The sequence below is a fragment of the Tasmannia lanceolata genome, unplaced genomic scaffold (assembly GCF_043159265.1).
Source record: "Tasmannia lanceolata isolate RefF3 unplaced genomic scaffold, GAP_Taslan_0.1 ptg000024l, whole genome shotgun sequence".
Taxonomy (NCBI): domain Eukaryota; kingdom Viridiplantae; phylum Streptophyta; class Magnoliopsida; order Canellales; family Winteraceae; genus Tasmannia; species Tasmannia lanceolata.
Window position 1 is genome coordinate 177402 of NW_027518701.1, and position 24103 is coordinate 201504.

The window sequence follows — 24103 nt, forward strand, 5'->3', positions numbered from 1 at the left end:
TTTATAGCTAGGGTTAAAACCCTCCTCCTAATCTTAGCCATCCATTCTCCTTTCGATCCTATGGCCTATGTCCATTGCTCGTCCAATTCTTCTAAAATTTGTAGGGACGCTCTCGGAGAGGTTAACCATCCTGGGAAAATTTGTATCAATTAGTGAATACTGTGGGTCAATAAAATTTTGGGGTTTCTTCGCATTCACGGCTTGGTTCTTCAAAAATTTCTGGACTCAGCTTTCGGGAATTTATTCGATTTCGAAAATTGGGTCAGGTCAAAATGGGGTGTCTACACTTGGGTCGGGTCGGGTTGAGTTTTTGTTAAAAAATGAATAGGAATAAACTCGAACCCGGCCTGATTTTAAGGTAAAAGCTCAACCCAATTCCCAAAAATCGACCCGAGTTGCACCCCGTCCAATCCTCTCTCTCTCTCTCTCTCTCTCTCTCTCTCTCTCAACATGAACCCATGCTAGAGCCAACAAATGAATTATTTAGGGAAGTGATATATTCACCCTCTTTTCTTCATCGGGCCACCCCATCTAGTGTGTTTCTACTCTTTTGCCCTTGAAGGGGCTGGCCAAGGAAATAAGGGAGGGAACATCATTTCCGTTTGTTTAGATTTTTGGCAAGCAGGCCTGCCATATTTTTTAAAAATAGGTTCATCTATGCAGACATCATATAATGTAGGGGTGGACATGGTTCGGTTCGGTACGGTTTTGGGGTATACCCAGAACCGAACGATATATAATCGGTTCCCTGAAATTGGAACCAGAACCGAACCATATATGTTTGGACCGAACCGATCCAGAACCATATATAATCCGTTCGGTTCGGTTCTGGGTTTACCCAACCTTCACCAAATGTAGATATTTTGCCTAATCGTATTTATAATCGGTTCGGTCCTGTTTATATATGAACTACAAAGACTAACATGCATGAATTTGGAATAATCAGGCACAAATTTGCACAAATTTGGGCAATGCAAAAATTATATATGACCTACAAACATGCACAAATTTGGAATAATCAAGCACAAATTTGGGAGGTGAATTAAAATTTTAAAGGCAAAGCAACACGTTAAAGAGGGGTGAATTAAAAGGGGGTGGGGTGATTTTATCAAGCGATGAGGCATTGGGTTTAAGGTGAGGGTCGGTTCTCGGTTCGGTTTTCGGTTCCGGGATCCCAAACCCAGAACCGAGCTGAATTTCCATCGGTTCCAGGATCTCAGAACCGGAACCGAACCATATAAATATGGAACCGAACCGAACCATATGTGCCGGTTCGGTTCGGTTCCTTGGTTCGAACCGGAACCATGTCCACCCCTAGTATAATGTATAACTTTTGAAAAATCTCTTGGGCTCATTTTGTTCAAAGATCCAAATTGTTGGGACTCGGAAGAGCGGGTCCAAGTCGAGAGACTTCTGTTTGGGCGGAGGATTGTGGGCTTAATTGGAACAGAAAAAGAAGAGGAGAGAAGGGAGCGAATTGAGGAGAAAGGGTGGTGGGAAAATATGATGAAAAAATGTGGGTTTGAATCGGTTTATCTAAGTCATTATGCTGTAATTCAGGCTATAATCCTTCTTTGGGATTATAATTACAGTTCTAGTTATTCTTTGGTAGAATCCAATCCTGATAGGAAATGGGTTTTGTCTTCTCTTTTTTTTTTCTTATATAGGGTCTGTACATAGTTCTTCGTTCTGATAAGAGTGCTTGATTGAAAAAAGAGCAGATGACTTTGAGCTTTGTTTTCTGTTTCCTCCATCTTTGGTTGTAGATTTAGGTATGAAAATTTTCTCCTTGCTATTTTAGGTATTCGGTCAGAGCAATTTCGTATCATCTTTACTCTTCTTTTTTGTTACCTTCGAGGGCTTAGTAAAACTTTTACTTGTGAAAGTGAAATGGGTACTTTCTAGGGTTGGCCTCAACCAGAGAAGTTCAACCTCCAACCCAAACCCAACCCAGCCGGACTCTTAATCCGGCATGGTCAACCCAACCCAACCCAAATTGGTTTTCCCCTAACCCGAACCCAACCCGACCCGACCCGATTTCCCAACTAGAGAAGAAGGATTTGTTAGGGTTAGGGCTTCTGCCTTTTTAGGTTTGTGATAGGTTAAGATTACACATCCACTTCCCACGTGATTAAATACCGTTCGTCCCTCCACCACAATATATTTGTTTCATCAGTAGCAAAGAAAAGCAAAATATGTTGCAATAAAAAATTCTACAGACAAACGAAGTGGAGGAACCAATAAAATTACATTACAGATCCTCCTAGCAGAGAAAGAGAAGTCACATCGGTCGGAGGAAGTCGTAGAAGATGGAGGCCGCTGCTTCCTTTCTTAGTTCTTACGCTTCACTGAAGTCAGAACCACCGAAGAGGCAAAGAGAACTAGAGAAAAAGGATATGTTAGGGTTAGGGCTTTTGCCTTTTAGGTTTTTGGTTTCTTACTTTTTAGAGTTTTAGTCGATTAGACTTTTTGGAAAGTGAAATATAACTTGATTAATAATGTAATTCATAATTGACGCCGTGGAAACTTAAAAGTTGAGAAAAATTAAGGGAAAAATACACTTAGACCCCTATTGTTTCTGACACATTCAACTTAACCCCTAATGTTTAAAAAGTTACAGGTAGACCCCCTGTGGCTTCAATTTGTGTATGGTAGACCCCCTCAGCTGACGGTTCGTCCACAGATTGAAGGGTTAGGATGATCCGATGGAGCTGATTTTTTAGTCATACCCTATCTATCTCAGGGCCCATCAAATGAACGGTTTGGATCATCCTAACCCTTCAATCTGTGGACGAACCGTCAACTGAGGGGGTCTACCTTACACAAATTGAAACCACAGGGGGTCTACCTGTAACTTTTTAAACATTAGGGGTTAAGTTGAATGTGTCAGAAACGACAGGGGGTCTAAGTGTATTTTTCCCAAAAATTAAAAAACATGAAAGCTGCTAAATCAATACACGTAACATATTACTATTTTAATATATTAGTCGGGTAACGGGTCTGGGCGGGTTGACAATTCCCAACCCAGACCCGACCTGGAAAAGCTCAATCCAACCCGCCCAGAAAACCGGGTTGAACCCGTCGGGTTCGGGTTGACCCGACCCAAGTTGCACCCCTACTAAAAAGTGAAATGGGTACTTTCTAGGGTTTGTATATGGGGTATAAAGAAGGACGAAGAGAGATGATTAGGAGCTACCTTTTTGAATTTTCCTTCTTGGGATCCCCATCAAAGGATTGGCTCAATTCTAGATATTTTATCAGATCAACTACAAGTTATTTTTTACCGTTCCTTTTTTGTTCATTTGAGAGTGCTGTGAAAACAAGTTAGAACTCAACTTTTTACTTTTTTTGAGTCTCTTAAAATAAATTTGATCCTCTGCACTCTTTTGAGATTGAATTGGTACAGATGACTAAAGTAGGAAATATAGAGATTGTAGTTGGTCTGGAGCTGTCTATAGATTTAGAAAGATTTTGGAGCTAATTGGGAAGAGGACCCCTTAGTGGATGGGATGTAGCTATTGCTCTCCTATTTAAGGGATTTTTACCAATTGGTGCAGTCAGTCCTCAAGAATTTCATATTTGTTAATTACTCCCTACTTTTAGAAGATAATTTAAATACAATCACCAAAACAAACTTCAGTTACTATTCTACTTTAAAAATTTTAAATGAAGAAATTATCCTCTCTCTCTCTCAACAAGAACCCTTGGTAGGGCCAACAAATGAATTATTTAGGGCAAGTGATATATTCACCCTCTTTTCTTCATCGGCCACCTCATCTAGTGTATTTATGACCAAGGTTTAAATTTTCGGTTTCGGTACCGGTTTCGGACCTTGAAATTTTGAAATTTCGGTCAAAATTTTGAAACAAAAAAATAAAATAAAAATTTAATCATTATTAAATTTCAGTGAAATATTAAATTAATATTTAAAAAAAACAGATTTTTTGTGTCAAATTTCGGAAAAACCGAAATTTCGGCCGAAATTCCAAAATTTCGGCCGAAATAAATGACCATTTCGGTTTTGTGTGGTTTCGGTGTCGGTCTCCACGGTCGAAATTTAAAACCATGTTTATGACTACAAAACATGGGCCAACAAATGGTTTCGATCACACACTGTGGAAGTGGACCTTTCCATTCAATTGGCCACGTAGCCCCGTCTCCTAAGAAAATTCTGCCACGTGGTTCATGCGTGCCACGTAAGAGGAAATATTATCTGGCACGTGGCACTAGAACTCCACTTGGAGCTTTCTAGTCAGAGAACCATATGCAATCCTTTTTTGTCTCTTTAATAGAAAGCAAGAGTCTTTTTAAATTGAATTTTACAGCAGAAAAAAAATGCTTCTCCCGCAGGTTCGTCTGAAATCCCACACATTTTTCCGATCATCGTCGCAATTTTCCGGTCACCGTTGTCAGATTCCGGCAGGAAGGACCCTATCAACACAACCTGAAGAAAACAAGGAAAAGATGGATAAGGGCCAAACACCACCTGAAAAAACTGGGTAATTTGTATTGTTTATTTGTCAAATTAGCCAAAGAAAAAATTCCTACTATTTCTTTTTTAAATTTTTTGTTGCATGTTATTTATTTATCATTTGCTTCTCTACCCAAAAAAAATCAAAGCAATCGAGTGATATTGACCATTGGATTAGCGGACTTCTGAGGACTGCAGCCACATTCATCGGATTAAGACACCCAAATGGTAAAACTCATCTAATGAGGCTGCAAAATGAACGGTCTAGATCATGTCAACACACCGTACGTGTATCAATTATCAAATCAGAGATACTAACTAATAAAAAGGACGAAAATAAAGTGTATAAAGTGCACACATGATTTTCGGTGGTGATAAATTCACCCCGTTCTAGGATGAATTTATCCCGTATTTTTCAAAATAGACTGTACAACCCACAGCATAGAATGATCCAAACCGTCCATTCGCCACAATGTAAATAGGTTGTGCCCAAAAATCATTTCCATTGAATGATCCGATGATCCGAACCGTATGATCTATAGAAGTTTCCATAATGTGAGTCCCTCTTTAGATAGGTTTAGAATCATCATATGAAAATGATTTTGGGGCATAACATATTTACGTTGTAGCCCATCAAGTGGGCGGTTTGGATCATCCTACGGTGTGGTCTGTACAATCCATTTTGAAAAATACGGGAATTCATTCTAGCAGGAGGTGAATTTATAACTTCCTATGATTTTTCATTCATTATTTAGTTGAGGAATTCTAGACTGGAGGGAGCCCTTGCAAAAAGAGGTGAAAGGGCTCTCCTATTGGCTACCCATCACCATTAATAACGCATTAATAACGGCTGAAAAGTCAAATTTTAGACTTAAGGGCTCCCTTCAGTTTAGACTTCCTCTTATTAGTTTTATAAAGTTTTAAATTAAAACTTATATTGTATTCATTATGATAACTACACTACTGTTATCCTCCATTTTCTGCAAAATGGGGTTTGTAATATTTAATATTTAATTAAAAAGATTATAAATTTGCAGGGACGTGATGTCTCATTCATTTGGAGAAGGCTATTCCACTCGCTCTGATGAGGAGGGATTCGGAGGCATTTATAGTAAGAATCAGTCGTTGGGCAAAAAAGAGAAAGATGAGGGGGTCCACGAAAATCATCCTGGTAAAACTCTCTCTCTCTCTCTCTCTCTCTCTGTTCTGCTTTTATATCATCTCTCCATGGACTCTTATCTGGTTTTATATTATCTTAGTGATATATGCTAATTGATTTTGTATGGGGTGTTCTGTGTTGTCTGGAAGGGGAAGATTATGACAAATCACAAGGGAGTGAGGTGAAAGAGAAGGAGAAAGGACGAAATAAGACTGAGGACATCACCTCTTCCTGAACAAATTTCAGTCTCAGTAGCCCATTTGCTGGACTTTCAAAAATGACCAAGAGGAAGAAATAATTATTAATTAGTATCAGTAATATGGTTTAATAATTTATGTGGCGTTTTTTGAACCTTGAAATTCAGTTGTAACTAGTGGTGTGACTTGATAAACAACAAAAAAGAAGAAAAAAAAAAAAAGAGCTGGTATGTTAATAATCTTTGGTTCTTGGCTTGATGGTAATCTTTGATTTAACTTCTATTATGTGTACATGTTTTGTTTCTCCAAATATGATTACTCGTAGATTACTACAATCTTGCTTATTTATTTTTTATTTTAAGAGACTGGATTGATTCAACCCTTGTTATCAATGTCTGGAATTAGTACTAAGCTTAGCTTGTTGCTAATCCATGCATTTTATATCAACTATAGAAGAAGAAGATAGCAATTCATGTAGGTAAGCGGTATTCTCTAAAAGTCTAGGAATAATCCTAACAGCTAGTTGGCCTTTGTATCGATCTAATCTAGTCATTCCTTGTTCGATTAAATATGGGAAATGATTTCAGCGCTCCAATGTTTTGATAAACATGCACTCACTCGTGCAGTATTTAAAGGGCTTTAAGAGCTTTTTGAGAACCGTAATATCCTCTGACATCCCTGTAAATACTACACGACAAACATGTTGAGTAGATGTTTATCAAAACACTGGAGCGCAGAAATCATTTCCCTTAAATATATAGTGTTAGTTTGTGAAACTTAAAAAGAGGGTCACCCTTGGTGAGATCAGCTCATCTTTTTCAATTCTCTTTTTCAATTCCCAAAACCTTTGGGTTCTTCCTTCCTTGACAGCATCTATAAGGCCCCTTCCTTGATAGCATCTATAAGACCTCGGTCCAAGGGGTCCTTCTCCAACCCTTTCCATATACGGTCCAGCATGGCTCCCTTGAGTTGGCTCACTGCATTTACCAACTGGAGTGTTGCAAGCCCGGGCTTTCTACTTAACGCATCCCGGTGGAGCAGAGGAGACGGTTAGGATAACGACCTTGAAATGCGGAGCCCGAGCGGCCGGCGAGCGAGTGGTTAGTGGCCATGCTAGACTGAAGGGAGCCCTCTCAAAAATGAGATGAGAGGGCTCTCCCATTGAGCGAGTGGTTAGAGGCCATTGCTAGACTGACGGGAGCCCTCTCAAAAATGAGATGAAAGGGCTCTCCCATTGGCTGCACATCGCCAAAGTGCCTTTAAGCTTAAGCTGCTAGAGATGGCGTTATTTAATCTTATGTACTTTAACAATAATCGGCTCTCCTTCTAGACCGAAAACTTCCACAGGCCTATTGCCTCTTGGACGTTTGGACGTTGGGGCGAGGAGAATTGCCCACATCTCTTAGCATCTCCATCAGACCATCATGATTGGATTGGGGGTGTAGTTTTTTCATTTTCATCATGGTTAGAGCATGATTGGAGGTCCGATTTGTTTTTTCCCTACTAAGATTGAATTTAGGATAATAGTCGATACAATGAACCCGAAAACATAAAAGAAAGATGAAAGGTGAATTTCAGACTACTGATGATTTGTGGTTTGGTGTTTTAATTGTGATCGTCTAGTGTGTTAGTAGCTGCCCCAGTGCTCACACCCACCTAGCTGAAAGGGTGAGGTGAACGGATGGTTAGATTGTAGATGCAACCTGAGAAAGATTGGCCCGAAAAATTAAAAACCGAGATTAATACATGTCTTTTAATCAAGTCAAGAGGAATTCCTTTTGCGCGATGATAAATTCACCCCCTTGTAGGATAAATTCGCTCCCTCTAACGTCAATTAACGTGAGAAGCGTTAAAGTCTCTCATATACCCTCCTTTAGAACAAAACTTGGCTGCGCAATGTTGCGCGGGAGGTTCCTGCGCAACGCCCAAAAATAAAGAGGAAACAGGGGTGTGGAAATATTAAACATGGGGTGTGAAAAATATCAGGCCATGGAATTGATATTGCCACACCCCTGCTTTTAGTGTATTTTAATGCGTTGCGCAGGAACCTCCTCCGCAACGTTGTGTAGCCTAGTTTTATTCCTCCTTTAATTTTAATTGGTTAAGATGAACCACCCCCCTCCCTCTCCCTCCTTCATACCATTGGTGGGGCCCAAACAACAGTCTCTCTCTCTCTCTACACCCTTGGTGGGGCCGAACAATTGAACGGTGTAAATCTTTGAAGGTGAGCCTAATCGTATTATTTCTAAAAAAATGAATACACCTACCCGTATAAAAGTGTATTTTAAAAAACCCCCGACTTGGGTAACTTTGTTAAGAGATCCAAACCATTCATTTGTTGGTCTTAACATAAATAGGCCTGCCCAAAAAATCTTCTCCTTAGGAAGGTCCTAACTCTCCAATTTGTAGATGGAAAACACATTACATAACTCTAAGATCGAAGAGTTAGTATCATCTTATGGAGTATTTTTTCGAAAATTCTTATTTACATTGGTGCTCAACAAATGAATGCTATTAGATCTTCGAAAAAGGTGGGCTCCAATGATTTCCTTAATAAATACATGTATAGTGGGGCCCACCTATTATTTGTAACAAAAGAAGAGATACATTGGGCCAGACCAACCAAGTGGTTTAGATCTTTGAAAGTAGGTTCCACTCTATTTTGTAAAAAAGTATGTGTACCTACTTACAGATACCATATAACACGCATTTATTAAAAGATTCATTGGGACCCACGTTGTTCGAAGATCCAAACCATTCATTTATTTGATATCAAAGTAATTAGGCCTTTCCCTAAAAAATAATATCACTTCGATATGCCGAGGTTTATATATGCTGTTGTCCGTCTACAGATCGAAGGGTTACATAGGATCATTCTTTAAATTACTCCACAAGGAGAATTATGTATGGTTTTGTATGTACACAAAACGAAAGGCTGGGATCATCCTATGGAGGTGATTTCTGGGGGACTCCCGAACAAAGTGAGCCCCACCAACTAAATGGTTTAGATCTTTGAACAATGTGGGCCCCACTTTATTTTAATAGAACATACATGCATCTACGTACAAACGTCACGTAACTCGTATTTATTAGAAAATTTATTGCAGACCACCTTTTCCAAGATCTAAACCATTCATTGTGAATAAGTATTTCCCAAAATATAATCTCCATTGGATGATCCTAACTCTTCGATCTCTTTAGGTTTATATATGGTGTTGTCCGTCTACATATTGGAGGGTTAGGATCATCCTAGGGTGAAGATTTTATGGGCAAGCCTGTATATGTTGAGGCCAACAAATGAACGGTCTGGATCTTTTAACAAAGTTGACCGATTGACTTTTATTTTTTATATACAATTTATACGGATCAAAGATTTACGCCATTCAATTATCAGCCCCACGAAGGGTGTAGAGAGATTCTTTTTGGGTGTTTTTTCGGTCATCGTCTCCGTCAGCCTCACCTTCCTCATACCATCTTATTCTCTTTTATCAAGTGAAACTCAACCGTTGATTTTTTTTTTGTCGGTTTAATCTTACGGGCATAAGTCATAAGTACTTTATAACGTTCCACCACCCTGTAGTGTGTTTATGGCTATCTTTTTACCACAGGGTGCGCACGCAATACAGGGTTGCGAGCATGGTTTAAAATTTCGGCCGAAATCCGATTTCGGAGGAGACAGACACTGAAATGGGTAAAAACCGAAACAATCATTTATTTCGGCCGAAATTTTAGAATTTCAGTTGAAATTTCGGCCGAAATTTAATATTGAATAAAATATTAGTTTCGGATTAGGTACTAGATTTCGACAGAAATTCCAAAACCGGTACTGAAACCGAAATTTATTATCATATTCACCCCCTTTTTATCAAAATGGATTGTACAGCCCATATCATAGGATGATCCAAACCGTCCATTTGATGGGCCACAATATAAATAGGTTGTTCTCCAAAAGTCTTTTCAAAAGTCTTTTCCTAGCCATCTGATCTAGATCACCTATTTATTCGATCATCCTATGGAAATGACTTTTGGAGAACAACCTATTTACATTGTGGCCCATCAAATGGACGGTTTAGATCATCCTATGGTGTGGGCTGTACAGTCCATTTTGAGAAAAAGGGGGGTGAATATGGTAATAAAAGGGGGCGAATTTATCACTACACTTTCCCAAAAGCAAAGTCTCAATTTACTCGTCGGCAGGCTGATGTTGAGAACTTACCTAACTCTCTTCGTTGCGCCAAGTGTATGGCTGAGATGAAAAGATTACGTAAGATATTTTTTCCATCGCAGAAAAAGTCGCTGAATATTGGCCTTTTTTAAGCGTTTGGTGTGTTCCACGTGACAAAGACAAAGGCACAGTTGTTTCCACGTGGAAGTAATCTAACCATAGATATTATCAACAAAGACTCAATCTAACCGTCAATTCCTCATATGGTTTCAATAAATTAGGGCTTCCCCTTCATCTTCCCCAGCCTTCTCTCCATCTCTTTCTCTCTCTCTCTGAGCTTCATTTTTGCTTAATCCATCTATTATATCACCAGATCCGAGCTTCATTCTAGCTTCAATTTTTGAGTTTCTCCCTTTTCCTTTCGCTATAGAAGAGTCTATTGTTTTATCGCTCTTTTCTCGTTTGATCACCTGTTTCTTTATATTTTCTTCTCTCTGTGTTTGATTTTGCAGGTTTTTTCTTTTCGATTTGTCTGTTATCGGAGCAGTATCCAGATCCGTAAATCAGAGCTGGTTCGATGAATTCTGCTTCAGATCTTGTTGATAATGATATATTGATGTCAGATCTGATATTGTGATTCATCGAAGGTGGCTGTAGATCGTTGTAGATTGATTTTTTGTGTAGATCTTAGGAGATGCTGGAGATAATGTTGTGATAGCGAAGTGCCTGAAGAGAAAAAAGCATGTAGAAATTCAAGATCTGTCTCTAGACCTTTGCCATGACAGGTGCGCTTGCATGGCAGGTCAACAAAACCCTAATAAAATTTCCATTTCTCTGTTTTTGAGAGGAGATCGCACGGGGCATTCTCCCCCGGGATCTCTTCTCTCTGTGTCTTTCTCTTGCCTCTTCTGTGTTTTACGTTTACAAAGGCTTTGTAGAACGGAACAAAGACCAGATGCAGCAAATTTCGTTACGTACTCAACAAAATACAATCCTTCCTCGGAAAGGTACTTTACGTTCAGCCTATTCCTTAAAATTTTCTCCAAAATTATTTGCCAAATAATCAATTTTTAATTATGTTTTGGGTTTTAATCGTAGCTTTATCATCAACAAGTTATGGATAAGACTTTAAATATGGGGCAATTTTCTTTTTTAGAAGAGAACCTTTTTCATATTAATGGATAAGACTTTTCCTATCTAGGGTTGCCTTGTATTCGAGGATATATTGTTCTAGATAAAAAAATATTTCTCTTCCAAAAAGTATAAATGTAATTCCACCTTTCAGTTGGAATCACATGGTCTTTTTTAGGATATCTATATACTATATAGAAGAGAAAATGAGGCTAACACGGTGGTGGCGGCTTGTTTTCTTTGCAAAATTACAGATTTGGTGCAGATGTTACATCATACTATGGATTTTTGTGAATATATTACATAATACTACGGATTCAGGATACCTTTAAAAATATTGACAAATTTTGAACATTTAAGATGAACAACAATTATGAAAGCTTCTATAGATTCGGAGGGCTAGGATCAGCCTATGGAAATGATTTTGCGGGCATAACCTAGTTATGTTTTATTCCATCACATGGACGGTTTGGATCAAACTATGATGGTCCGTACAGTGCTTTGTCGGCCCGTGCATCGCACGGTTGTTTTTACTAGTAATCATTTCCATAGGTTGATCCTAGCCCTTCAATCTTCCATAATTGTTGTTCCTCTTAAAGTGTGTTCGGAATTCGTTAATATTTTTCAAGGTGTCCGGAATTTGTAATATCATGTAATCTGTTCACAAAAATCTGTAGTATTATGTAACATATGCACCTAATCCGTAATTTTGCAAAGAAAAAACGCCACTATGTTGACTTTGTAGACAAAATGTATAATAAAATAAAACATTCACAAAGAACGGTAAAATAGATATTGTGAAGGGGGTTAAGATTGAAAATATGGGGCTTTAATGGGATCCTTTTTTAACAAAAACAAAAAAAAGTGACATGTAATTCTATTAGAATTTTGGAAGAAATTCAAATAATTCTCTCCTCTCTTCTACTATATAAGCTTGAGGGCCCAAACACATGGGTTCCACATTTTTTGTGGTGTCCAAACCATTCATTTGCAAGGCCCCTATCACAGATAAGGTGTGTAGCAAAAATCAGCTCCATTGGATCATCTAACCCCTCCAAAAGCGAATGGAAAAAATGGAGCCCACATGTGTTTGGGCCTTCAAGCTCATATAATGATTTTGAGCTTGAAGCTCATATAGCTTATATGAGATTGAGGGTCCAAACACATGGGACCCACATTTTTTTGTGGTGATCCAAAGCATTCATTTGCAAGGCCTATCATAGACAGGGAGTGTACCAAAAATCAGCTCCATTGGATCATCCTAACCCCTCCAAATGCGGAGGGAAAAAATGGGCAGATTTGTGGCAAACTGTGTCCGTCGAATCTGTCCATTTTGCCCTCCACTTTTGGATGAGTTGGGATGATCCTATGGAGCTGATTTTCTGTACACACCCTATCTATGTAAGGGCCTTTCAAATATATATATATATATACTTCCAGGACAACATATCCCACAATAAAACAGGCTCCTGTATTATAGTTCACTTTTCATTGTTCATAAGCAAATAAATAAACTGGCTCTCACTGCAGGGGTTTCGTGCATTATAATCCTCCTATAAACTGATTTTTGTAATTTAGGACATCCATTGGAATCAGCATTATGTTTTCACCCTATCTATGTAAGGGCCTTTCAAATATATATATATATATATATATATATATATATATATATACTTCCAGGACAACATATCCCACAATAAAACAGGCTCCTGTATTATAGTTCACTTTTCATTGTTCATAAGCAAATAAATAAACTGGCTCTCACTGCAGGGGTTTCGTGCATTATAATCCTCCTATAAACTGATTTTTGTAATTTAGGACATCCATTGGAATCAGCATTATGTTTTCACTGTTTGATATTTTTCATCAACGTTCATTTAAGACATTCAGCATGTGAGAATTATTATAATACATGGCAGGTAGGTGATTTGCTATTGATAGGAAAATGTTATGGTCGAAATCCCCTATTTAAAACACCTCAATTGGGACTGAGAAGCATCCTAGAAATTGCATGAAGCTGGTGGATCTTTAAACAGACACTTTAAAATATCATTTCATCATTAAATATTTATTTATTGTGTTTGTTGAATCTTTATACAGGCACTTTAAAATATCATTTGACCATTAAATATTGTTGTATCACTATATTGTGCTTATGGGTGTTTTTCATTTTGTTACAATTTGCTTCTCTTTGTAATATCCACTATGTGTTTATGTTTATGTTTTTGTATCTCGACGTTCTTAGATGGTTAAAATTACATGTAACTTTATTATGCTTGTAATTGTTCATGCCGTCTCCTTACGTGGAGAGCTGCTCTGTGTATTGTGTGGAGAGTGGTGTTCTTTGTGTATTGTACCCTTCTGGTCAGATCAAATAGAGGAGAATAGTCTGAGTGGTTTTCTTGGTGTATTGTACCCTTCTGGTCGGATTAAAGAGCCTTATGCTGATTCCAAAGATGATCGATGATTCAAGTTATTCTTATTGAATCCTGTTGCAATGGCATGGCTGCAAGTCAAGCAGTCACATCAATTTACATGGGTGTAGGGGCTAATCATTGGTTCTTCAATACAACTGGTTATGTTATTCAATATCCAGGTAAGAAACCCTTTCATGTTTACGGTGAAGTTGTTTTATTATTTGTTTGTGTGTCTATGCTTGTAGTAAGCATGGGAGCTTTGCCTTGCCAGGTGAGCGTGCGTGGGAGTTTGGAATACTCATTTTGCCTTTTTTTTGTTTTCAGGGCTATTGTACCTGAAATCCGGATATGCTCTCGGGAGGGGTCTTGCGCTGAGCTCGGCTCTCGAAGTCGACCTATGCTAAAGAGTAAACAAGTTAGAAAACAGGTTAGAAGGGACAAAAGTTGGATTTCGGAGGACCCTACGATGCTTAAGTCAGACACAACAACAATTACGAGCTAAGCTCTCTGAGGGCTCAATGAATTGAAATTGCGAATGTGAAGTGCGTACCTTGGAGTGTGGTCCTCTTTTTATAGAGTTGAATTCACAGTCCTTAAGAAGGTTGCCTTTTAGAGACTTTCCTAATTGGGCCGGTTTCATGGAATTCTGATTTCCATGTTTATATCCTTGCGGAGACGGCTAGAGTTTTAGAATTTTTAGAAGATTACCCCCCCTTGGCATCTTTTAAGTATGCGCGTGCCACATGTTAGCGCTCCCCATTCGATGGTGGATTTTGCCCTAGATATATTGTTCCCCACTTTCTTTGGTCAGTAGGGCCATGAAAGTAACCTCTACCGCAGTTCTTTCGGGTCGATCTACTGGGTTGTGAGCAGCTGATGAGGCAATCTCCTAGGTCAACAGCAGCAGCTTGTCTCGGGGGTTATCTTGGTTGACCTTGGTCTTTGTAGTGCAAACAGGTGAACTAGGCACTAGGGCTGGACTTTCACCTTGGCTCGTGTAGCTTGATCTCTGGGATGCTTTCCTTGGCAGGCTGACACGTTGGAGTTGTGACCGTCAACTTCAGTCCAACTGGCTCATCTGGCATCTTTCAGCTTCTTGAATATGGATTTGATATTTGTCTCGCATTGTTTAATCCAACACGAATTTGAGATCTGTCCTGCCTTCGCTGGTTAAGGTTGATTTCCAAATTCATCTCGGTTTGTTAAGTTTGTACTGAGATTTGTCTTCGCCTCAGTTGAGATTTGTCTTTTTCCTTAAGTCATTAAGGTCATCTGTGATTCATCTCTACATCAGCCTGCCATTGAGATCAGCTGGGATTTGTCTGCACTTAAAGCTGTTGAGTGCGGATGAGATCTGTCTTCATCCCAACTATTTAGATCTTCACCTCAAGTGTTGAGGTCAGTTGGGATTTGTCTTTACATCAGCCGGTTAGGTCGGCTGAGATTTGTCTTCACTTCGTCCATTGAGGTCAGTTAAGAGATTCATCTTCACCTCAACAGTTGAGGTCGGCTGTGATTCGTCTTCACCCCCGCTGTTGGGGTTGGCTGTGATTCGTCTTTACCCCCGCTGTTGAGGTCGGCAGAGATTTGTGTCTGCCTCAGCCGATGAGGTAGGTTGAGATTTGTGTCGGCCTCAGCTGATGAGGTTGGCTGAGATTCGTCCCCACCTCAACCGTTGAGATTGGATGAGACTTGTTTTCACCTCAGCCATTGAAATCAGCTGAGATTTGCCTTCACCTCAGCAGTTGAGGTCGACCGAGGTTTTTCTTCTCGTCAGCTGTTGAGGTCGGCTGAGATTCGTCTCCCCCTCAGCCATTGAGATGGCCTAATTCAACTCCTTTGCCGTTGAGGTCATCTGGGATTCGTCTCCATCTTAGCTGTTTAGGTCGGATGAGGCTGAGATTTGTCTTCAAATCAATCATTGACATCCCTTGAGATTTATCTTCAACCTCAATAATTGAGGTCGGTTGATGTCTCAGCTGTTGGGATCGGCTGAGATTTGTCTTCACCTTAATCATTGAGGTCGGCTGGGATTTGTCTTCGTCTCAGTTTTTGAGATCGGCAGAGGTGAAACAGTCTTAAACCAAGCAAGAAATAGTGAATAATTCAGGCAAAAACGTTGACCGAACTCGATGAGTCGAGGTCGGAGTTGAAAGTCACCCAACAAACCTATGTCAAGGAACTGATTTAAAGAACTACTTCGTTGGCCCAGAACTACCGAAGTGAATCCAACCTCCAATGGGAGCCTGAGATACATGACGCTAGATGATTTAAGGAATATTTAAGGTTTAAAGGGTAATTTCCCAATCCTTCTGGAAACCCTCAAAACCAACCTCGGCGGTGGCAGGATAAATTTGGAAATCAAGATTTTCGGAAATTCCCCAATCATTGAAGACTCTAAAAATGGCAAATTTCTTAAGTAGTTGAGGACCCTACTTTATAAAAGGGGGACCAAACTTCGAGGTACGCAGCTCAGAATCTCACAATTCACTCTCATTTCACTTCCTCATCAAGCTCATTTCGTATCACTGTTGTCTTGTCTGACTTGAGCATCGGAGGGCCCCCCGGGGTTCGATTATGGCCCTTATTTCCGATGTATTTTCTTTTAGCGTGATCGTCTGCTTAAGCCAAGTTCAATGCAGGATCACCTTCAAGAGCCAATCCAAATTTCATCCCGCAACACCGGTCATTTAGGGTGTGTTAAGCGGAGGCTTCTCCTTCTTGCCCAAACAGTACAGCGGAATGGATTGACGACAATCTGGGAAGCAACTTGTAGTTGCTGAGCAGAATACCATCTTTTAGCCATGTGAAATATGGGTCAAGTGAGCGGCATTTTTTTTCAGGGATTCTGTATCGTTTTTCAGGGTTTACCCGTTTAAGGCGGGGGAAATAACATTTCCCTTTTTCTAACAGAAGATTGATGCTAGTTGGAGAAGGTATGTTGAAAATTCAACTGATAAATATGGATGACTGGTTAAAATTATTGACCTATTATTTAGTATGCTTTGCCAACACAATATTTTTTATAGCATCTAATCCTTTAATTTCCATTTTCATTTGTTCCTGATCAGATTATGTTGTTTTATCTTCTTTCTTCATTAGATCCGCTCTTTTCTCGTTTGATCACCTGTTTCTTTGTATTTTCTTCTCTCTGTGTATGATTTTGCAGGTTATATCTTTTCTATTTTTCTGTTATCGAAGCAGTATCCAGATCATGAAGTTGGTTGCTGGATCGTTGAATTCTGCTTCAGATCTGCTGGAGGAGTAGGTTTTTATCATGATAGATTGATGTTAGATCTGATATTGGGATTCATCGAAAATGGCTGTAGATCTTTGTAGTTTGATATTTTGTGTAGATAGGAGATGATGGGGATAATGTTAGAGTATATCAGATGAGGATCTGACTGTTGGATAGTTTGGCTCTTTGAGCAAATCAGATGTGTGTGGTTCTAAACTTCTAATAGCCAAAGCCTCTGAAAAGAAAAGCATGTAGCAATGGAAGATTGTCTCCAGACCTATGCCATGACAGGTGCGCTTGCATGGCAGGTCACAAAACCCTAATAAAATTTCCATTTTTTCTGTTTTTTAGGGGAGATCGCACTGGGCATTCTGCCCCGGGATCTCCTCTCTGCGTGTCTTTCGTCTTCCTTTTTGTGTTCTACCATTACACATGCTTTGTGAATCCAAGCAGACCGGACTGAAGACTAGAAGCGGAAAGGTACTTTACATTGAGCTCATCCCTTCAAATTTCCTTCAAATTTGTTTGCCTACTGTTAAATCGCATTCGTTCAGCCAAAGAATCTATTTTTAAATATGTTTTAGGTTTTAATCGTAGCTTTATCATCAACAAGAAGATATTTATTTAAAAAGAGAACCTTTTTAATACCGACGGAAAAAATCATTAGCAGAGGCATTATTTCATTTCATGCTAAAAACTATTTGATAACTGGATGGTAAAGATAGATATTCGTGGATCAGACTTTTCCTATCTAGGGTTGCCTTGTATTCGAGGATAGATTATTCTAGATAAAAAGCATCTCTTCCAAAAACAAGGATAAATGCAATTCCACCATTCAGTTGGAATCACAAACATATTTCTTATTTCAAAGATTAGATGTTTTTTGCATATATCATTGCCACAATAAAACAGGCTCCTGCATAGTTCGCAATTCATGATTCATAAGCAAATAAATAAACTGGCTCTCACTTTAGGGGTTCGTGCATTGTAATAAGATATATGGTTTTTGTTAGGGACTGCCATTGGAATCAGCATTTATGTTTTCACTGTTTGATATTTTTCATCACCGCTCATAAGAAATTCAGCTTGTGGGAGTTATAATACATGGTGATTTGCTATTGTTAGGAAAATGTTATGGTCGAAATCCCTTATGTGAAACACCTAAATTGGGACTGAGAAGCATCCTAGAAATTGTATGAAGTGGGTGGTTCTTTAAACAGGCACTTCAAAATATCATTTCATCACTAAACATTGTATTGCATTTGTTGGTTTTTTATACAAGCACTTTATAATAATATCATCTCACTATTAAATATTGTTGTATCACTATATTGTGCTGATGGGTATTTTTCATTTCGTTACAATTGCTTCTCTTTGTAATATCCACTGCCTGTTTATGTTTTTTGTATCTCCACGTTCTTAGATGGTTAAAAGTTACATGTAGCTTCAATATTCTTGTAATTGGTCATGTCGTCTCCTTATGTAGAGAGTTACTCTGTGTATTGTGAGGAGAGTGGTGTTCTTTGTGTATTGTACCCTTCTGGTCAGATCAAATAGAGGAGAATAATCTGAGTGGTTTTCTTCATGTATTGTACCCTCCTGATCGGATCAAAGAGCCTAATGTTGATTCCAAAGCTGCTCGATGGTTCAAGTTCTTCTCATTGGATCCTGCTGAAACAGCTCGGGTGGAAGTCAAGCAGTTACATTAATTTCACAACTTATTGTTGCTGTGGAAAGTGTGCTTCCGTTAATCAGGACGGGGATAACCTTAATCTGGTGCTCAATTTACACGGGTGTAGGGGCTAATCATTGGTCCTTCAACAATACCAGTTATGTTATTCAATATCTAGGTAAGAAACTCTTTCATGTTGACATTGAAGCTTTACTATTTGTTTATGTTTCGATGCATGTAGTGAGCGTGGGAGCTTTGCCTTGCCAAGAGAGCGTGCATGTTAGCTTTGGATACTCATCTTGACCTTTTTGTTTCCAGGGCTCTGAAATCCGGATCCCCTCTCGGGAGGGGTCATGCGCTGGGCTCGGCTCTCAAAGTCGACCTATGCTCAGAGTAAACAAGTCAGAAGGGACATGGATATGAGTTGGACTTTGGAGGACTCTCCGATGCTTAAGTTAGACACAACAAGTACGAGTTAAGCTCTGAGGGTTCAATGAATTGAAACTATGAATGCGAAGTGCGCACTTTGGAGTGTGGTCCTCCTTTTATATAGTTGAGTTCTCAGTCCTTAGGAAAGGTTGCCTTTTAGGGACTTTCTTAATTGGGTCAGGTTTGTGGAATTTTGATTTCTAAGTTTATCCTTACGGAGACAGCTAGTCTTTTAGGTTTTTTTAAAAGTGAGAAATTATATGGTGGCCGACCATTACGTGTAAGAGGTGGTTAGAGAAAGAAAAAACCTCTCTCTTGATTTTTTGTTCCAACAAAAAGTAAAAAAAGGGGGCTTTATATTGGATAAAAAATCAAGGTGAGTGTTAATTTGACTTTTTGTTACTCACTTTGATTTTTGATCCAACATGAGCCTCCTTTTTTGACTTTTTTTGGATCAAAAATCAAGGGTGAGGTTTTTTGTCTCTCTCCGCCCTTTATATTTGACGGTCGACCACCATATAAAAACTCTTTAGAAGTTTACCTGTGGCATGTTTTAAGTATGCGCGTGCTACATGTTAGCTACCCATTCGATGGTGGATTTTGCCCCAAATATTGAGTAGGTCTTCACCCTCGCTGTTGAGGTTGGCTGTGATTAGCCCCCCTGCTGTTGAGGTTGGCTGAGATTCGTCTTCACCCCTGCTGTTGAGGTCGGCGGAGATTTGTCTCCGATTCAACCCCGATGAGGTAGGCTGAGATTCATCTCGGCCTCAGCTGATTAGGTTGGCTGAGATTAGTCTCCGCCTCAGCTTATGAGGCCAGCTGAGATTCATCCCCTTTCAGCCGTTGAGATTGGATTAGATTTGTGTTCACCTCAGCAATTGAAATCGGTTGAGACTTGTCTCCCCTCAGCCGTTGAGATTGGATGAGATTTGTTTTCACCTCAGCAATTGAAATCGGCTGAGATTTGTCTTCACGCCAGCCGTTGAGGTCGGCTGAGATTCGTTTCCCCCTCAGCCGTTGAGATCAGCTGATATTTAACTCCTCAGCCGTTCAGATTCGGCTCCATCTTAGCTGTTGAGGTCTCATCAGGCTGAGATTTGTCTTCTCCTCAATCATTGAGGTGGGATGGGATTTGGCTTCACGTCAGTTGTTGAGATCAGATTGAGGTGAACGGCCTTAAACCAAACCAGAAATATTGAACAATTCAGGCAAACATTGACCAAACTCGATGAGTCGAGGTCGGAGTTGAAAAGTCACCAAACAAGCCTACATCAGGGACTGATTTAAAGAACTACCTTCTTGGCCCAACACTACCCAATGAAGTGGGGACTATGAATCCTACCTTCAATGTGGAGCCTGAATACGTGGTGCCTACCTCAGGGAACTATGTAAAGAACTACTTCGTTGGCCCAACACTACCCAAGGAAGTGGCGACAATATGAACCCGACCTCCAATGGGAGCCCGATACGTGGCGCTAGATGATTTAAGGGATATTTAAGGGTATAAGGATAATTTCCCAACCCTTCTGGAAACCCTAAAAACCAACCTCGCCAATCATTGAAGACTCTAAAAACGACAACTTACTTAAGTAGTCGAGGACTCTACTCTATAAAAGGGGGACCAAACTTCGAGGTACACTGTCATTTCACTTCCTCATCAAGCTCCATTCGTATCACTGTTGGATTGTCTGACTTAAGCATCGAGGGTCCCCCGGGGTCCGATTATAGCCCTTCTTTCCGATGTACTTTCTTTCAAAGCAGTCGTCTGCCGGAGCTGAGTTCAATGCAGGATCACCTTCAAGAGCCAATCCGAATTTCATCTGGAACAACAGAAATTTAGGGTGTGTTCGGCAATGCTTCTCATTTTTGCCTGAACAGTATGGTGAAAACAGATTGATGACAATCTGGGAAGCAACTTGGAGTCGTTGAGCAGAATACCATCTTTTAGCTGTGTAAAATATGGGTCAAGTGAGTGGCATTTTTTTTCGGGATTCTGTATCTTTTTTTCATTTTCCGTACCTGTAAAAGAGGTGGAAGTCCTTTTAATGACTTCAATTTCGGGATCCCTCTTTTTTTTTTCTTCTTTTTTTTTTTTAAATTTAGTCTCTCTCTCCCTCCTTCAATTTTTTGCGGCCTCTGTGAGTTTGTTGCTCGAGTTAAGCAGTGCACTGATTTGGCATTGGTTGGGTGGATGGTTTGCTGTATTGCACCACGACCTTGTAGTGTGGTCTTTACAGGTGATCGGAGAATGTAGTGGAGGTGAAACTCCTCACATCTGAAAATTCTACGATTTTGTTGACAGAAGATGGATGCTAGTTGAAGAAGGTATGTTGAAAATTCTACTGTCAAATATGGATGATTAGTTAAAAATATTTACCAATTATCGGATCCTATGATCGAAATTCGAAATATGTCCATGGATCCTAGTTGAGGACACGTCTAGGTCCTGTCCATTTAACTTCGGATTCGGATAGTCCATCAGACTGTCTGGATCCATTGACGCCCGTACATATGGTTTTTTTTTAATAGCGTCGTTTTCGTTATTTTTAGGGAAATGATTTCAGCCCAACTATATTTTCATCCATGCGCTCATGTTTCTTGTCTTTTAGTATTTAATTGTCTCTTAGGTGCTTTTTGGGACCGTAACAACCCTTTTTCAGCACTTTAAACACTAAAAGACAAGATATATGAGCAATTGGATAAGAGTATTAAGATCATTTTCTACACAATTGTAGCCCATGAAGGGTTTTTTGTGTTTTAAGAAACTTTTTATTTTAATTATTTTCTAATTTTTATTATGTTTTCTGCTACTCTCAAATCAACTGAGGATGGGCAAACTTACTGTGGCAACATCACTGTGAAGATATTTTAATTATTTTCTATATGACAGGTCTGTTTTGGTCATTTAACACTTGATTTATATAGGTGATTATTTTTAATGAGATGGAAGTAGGGGCATTTCTTTTATTCTTTGATCCTCTCTAGTTATAGGAGATTGGAAGAAATAACAGGTATGCCAAAGTTTCTTTTTCCCTGCATTTTGAAGACTTGACCCATGAATAAACTTTTTTTTGGCAAGATGATAGAATCCATACATTCAAACATCAAACTTCTTAATAGTTTGTTTATAAGGTTCGCATCAACTTTTTAATATTTGTTTATTTTTCGCAGGGCAACAATTCAATCAGGCAATTGTGACCTTGTATTCTGATTTTCTTAAGACACTGATCATAGTGCCACTCTGGTGTTACTCTGGCACCATTAAAAAACAAAAGGGTGCTGCTCCGGTTCCGATTTTCCTCTCGAACGGAATGGCAAATCCAAAACAAAAGTCTGGGTAAGCACGGAATTCACCCAGAATCGGCTTCATGAATCAGAATGTAAAAATGGCAGTGTTGAGCAGATCTGATTACCGATTCCGACAATCCAATTGCGCCCTATGATCAGTAAGCTATCCATAATCTTTTATCAGATACTAGATATTAAACATAGTATCAATCTTTCATAATTGATACTGAAACATGATTGTGGGAACATATAGCGAGCGTCAATCAATAATCATGAGGTTCGGTTAAGAAATGCCACCATTGGTATGTTATAGTTTCAAAGTTTTATTTTCAATTTATTCTTTTCTTGTGAGTCTCTTTGGAAATTTTAATGCTCTGTAACAGTCCTTGTGACTGTAATCGGGCTGTTTTCGTTTGGGATCTTTAAGCTCAAAATGGTTAGAGCGCTCAAATTCCTTTCGAGAGGGTGGTGGTTCGAATCCACCAGGATCCTTTGTTTATTTCACAGTTTGTGTTTTATATATTTCAGTCTCTTTTCTGGTTTAGTTAGTTAGGCTAAGAAATTCTTTCTGGTTTAGTTAGCTCGGTTAAGAAATTTCTTCTGAGGGCATGTTTGGTTGGCATGAATTAATTAGCTTTCCCAATAGTGAAAGAGGGTGGGAAAGGGATAGATGCGAGATGACAGTGAGGAGAGGCTAAGAAATGCTTGAAAAACAAGGAAATTCAAAACTTCACCCAAAATAAGATCGACTTTTTCCTGGTTTTCTTTGTCACTTCAAACCCCCACTACTTGTTTGTGCCCTCTCAAGTAGGGGTGGCAATGGTTCGGTTTCGGTTCGGTTCGACCCCCAAACCGAACCGAACCGAAATTTGAATCGGTTTGGTTTTACCAAACCAAAACTGAATTTTCGGTTCGGTTCTGCCAATTTTGCCACTTCTCATAATAATTGGAAATATTCGGTTTTGGTTCGGTTTGATCCCCAAACCGAACCAAACCGAAACTGAATTTGCGGTTAGGTTTAGGCTCGGTTCCGGTTCGGTTCGGCCAATTTTGCCACCCCTACTCTCAAGTCTCTCCTCGCACCTTTCTGAACCCTCTCTTACCCACTTTGAGAGCTAATTTATCTTAAAAAGAAAAGTTCTTGGTTACCAGACATGGCCTTATGATATGTTTTTCCATCAGTATATATTTTCAATTGTGTAATTAATAAATAAAATATACACTATATATTTACAATTATAAATGAAGATAAATTTACATTTATAGCCTAAATAATTTTTTTAATGGCATATTAGTAAGAAAATAACACAAGTTATCAGAATTTTGGTAATTAATTATTGGTTTATTATTAAGTAAATATATTTTTATTGGAACTTTGATTTTATTTGTTTTGATTAAGTTGTTTTTTAGTTAGGCTACTGATTTTGGCACTACCATGTTTTGATAAGGTCCCATTTGAAGAAAAGGGGTGAATTCACTAAGTCAGCTGGTCTTTTATTATTTAAGCAGATGTCAAAGGTAAGTACAGTTCCCAAAAACTCTTAGAAGCTAATAAAAATAGAAAAGACAAGCTAAGTTTGTGCAATTATTAAAACATTGTAGTGGCAATATTAATAACCTTATTTACTAACTATTATGTTTTATTATTTTAGAGGAATGATAGATGCAAGGGCCCTCTTTATGCAAGGGCTAAAGAAGGGCCTTTGAATTAGGGGTGGACATGGTTTGGTTCAGTTCGGTTTTGGGGTATACCCAGAACCGAACCATATATAATCGGTTCCCTGAAATTGGAACCAGAACCGAACCATATATGTTTGGAACCGAACCGAACCAGAACCATATATAATCGGTTCAATTCTGGGTTTACCCGACCTTCACCAAATGTAGATATTTTGCCTAAACGTATTTATAATCGGTTCGGTCCTGTTTATATATG

General features: G+C 39.1%; 1 protein-coding gene and 1 long non-coding RNA gene across 16 annotated transcripts; both read left to right on the forward strand.

Annotated features, from left to right (window-relative positions):
• The first annotated feature begins 4302 nt into the window (after window positions 1–4302).
• Window positions 4303–6107, forward strand: LOC143857238 (late embryogenesis abundant protein). 2 transcript variants are annotated; one of them, XM_077367656.1, is made up of 3 exons: window positions 4303–4499; window positions 5509–5642; window positions 5786–6107. In XM_077367656.1, the coding sequence occupies exons 1-3, from the start codon at window positions 4336–4338 to the stop codon at window positions 5863–5865; spliced, it is 378 nt and encodes a 125-aa protein (XP_077223771.1). In that variant the 5' UTR covers window positions 4303–4335; the 3' UTR covers window positions 5866–6107. The 2 variants fall into 2 exon arrangements, with proteins under 2 accessions (XP_077223771.1, XP_077223770.1); XM_077367655.1 differs by having other exon boundaries at window positions 4305–4499; window positions 5780–6107.
• Window positions 6108–10282: 4175 nt separating this feature from the next.
• On the forward strand, window positions 10283–22711 carry LOC143857312 (uncharacterized). 14 transcript variants are annotated; one of them, XR_013238603.1, is made up of 7 exons: window positions 10283–13719; window positions 13865–13967; window positions 16183–16476; window positions 16710–18628; window positions 18769–21204; window positions 21805–21890; window positions 22051–22711. It is a non-coding gene; the product is annotated as an uncharacterized LOC143857312 (long non-coding RNA). The 14 variants fall into 14 exon arrangements; XR_013238606.1 differs by having other exon boundaries at window positions 18769–20847; window positions 21103–21204; window positions 21805–22711; XR_013238607.1 differs by lacking the exon at window positions 21805–21890 and having other exon boundaries at window positions 18769–20847; window positions 21103–21204.
• Window positions 22712–24103: the final 1392 nt, after the last annotated feature.

Bases quoted from the DNA above. Each gene is read 5' to 3' on its own strand.
- LOC143857238 (XM_077367655.1), top strand. From the start codon at position 4,336: ATGCTTCTCCCGCAGGTTCGTCTGAAATCCCACACATTTTTCCGATCA. The intron at 4,500-5,508 runs GTAATTTGTATT...ATAAATTTGCAG, and splicing joins ACACCACCTGAAAAAACTGG to GGACGTGATGTCTCATTCAT. The intron at 5,643-5,779 runs GTAAAACTCTCT...GTTGTCTGGAAG, and splicing joins GGTCCACGAAAATCATCCTG to GGGAAGATTATGACAAATCA.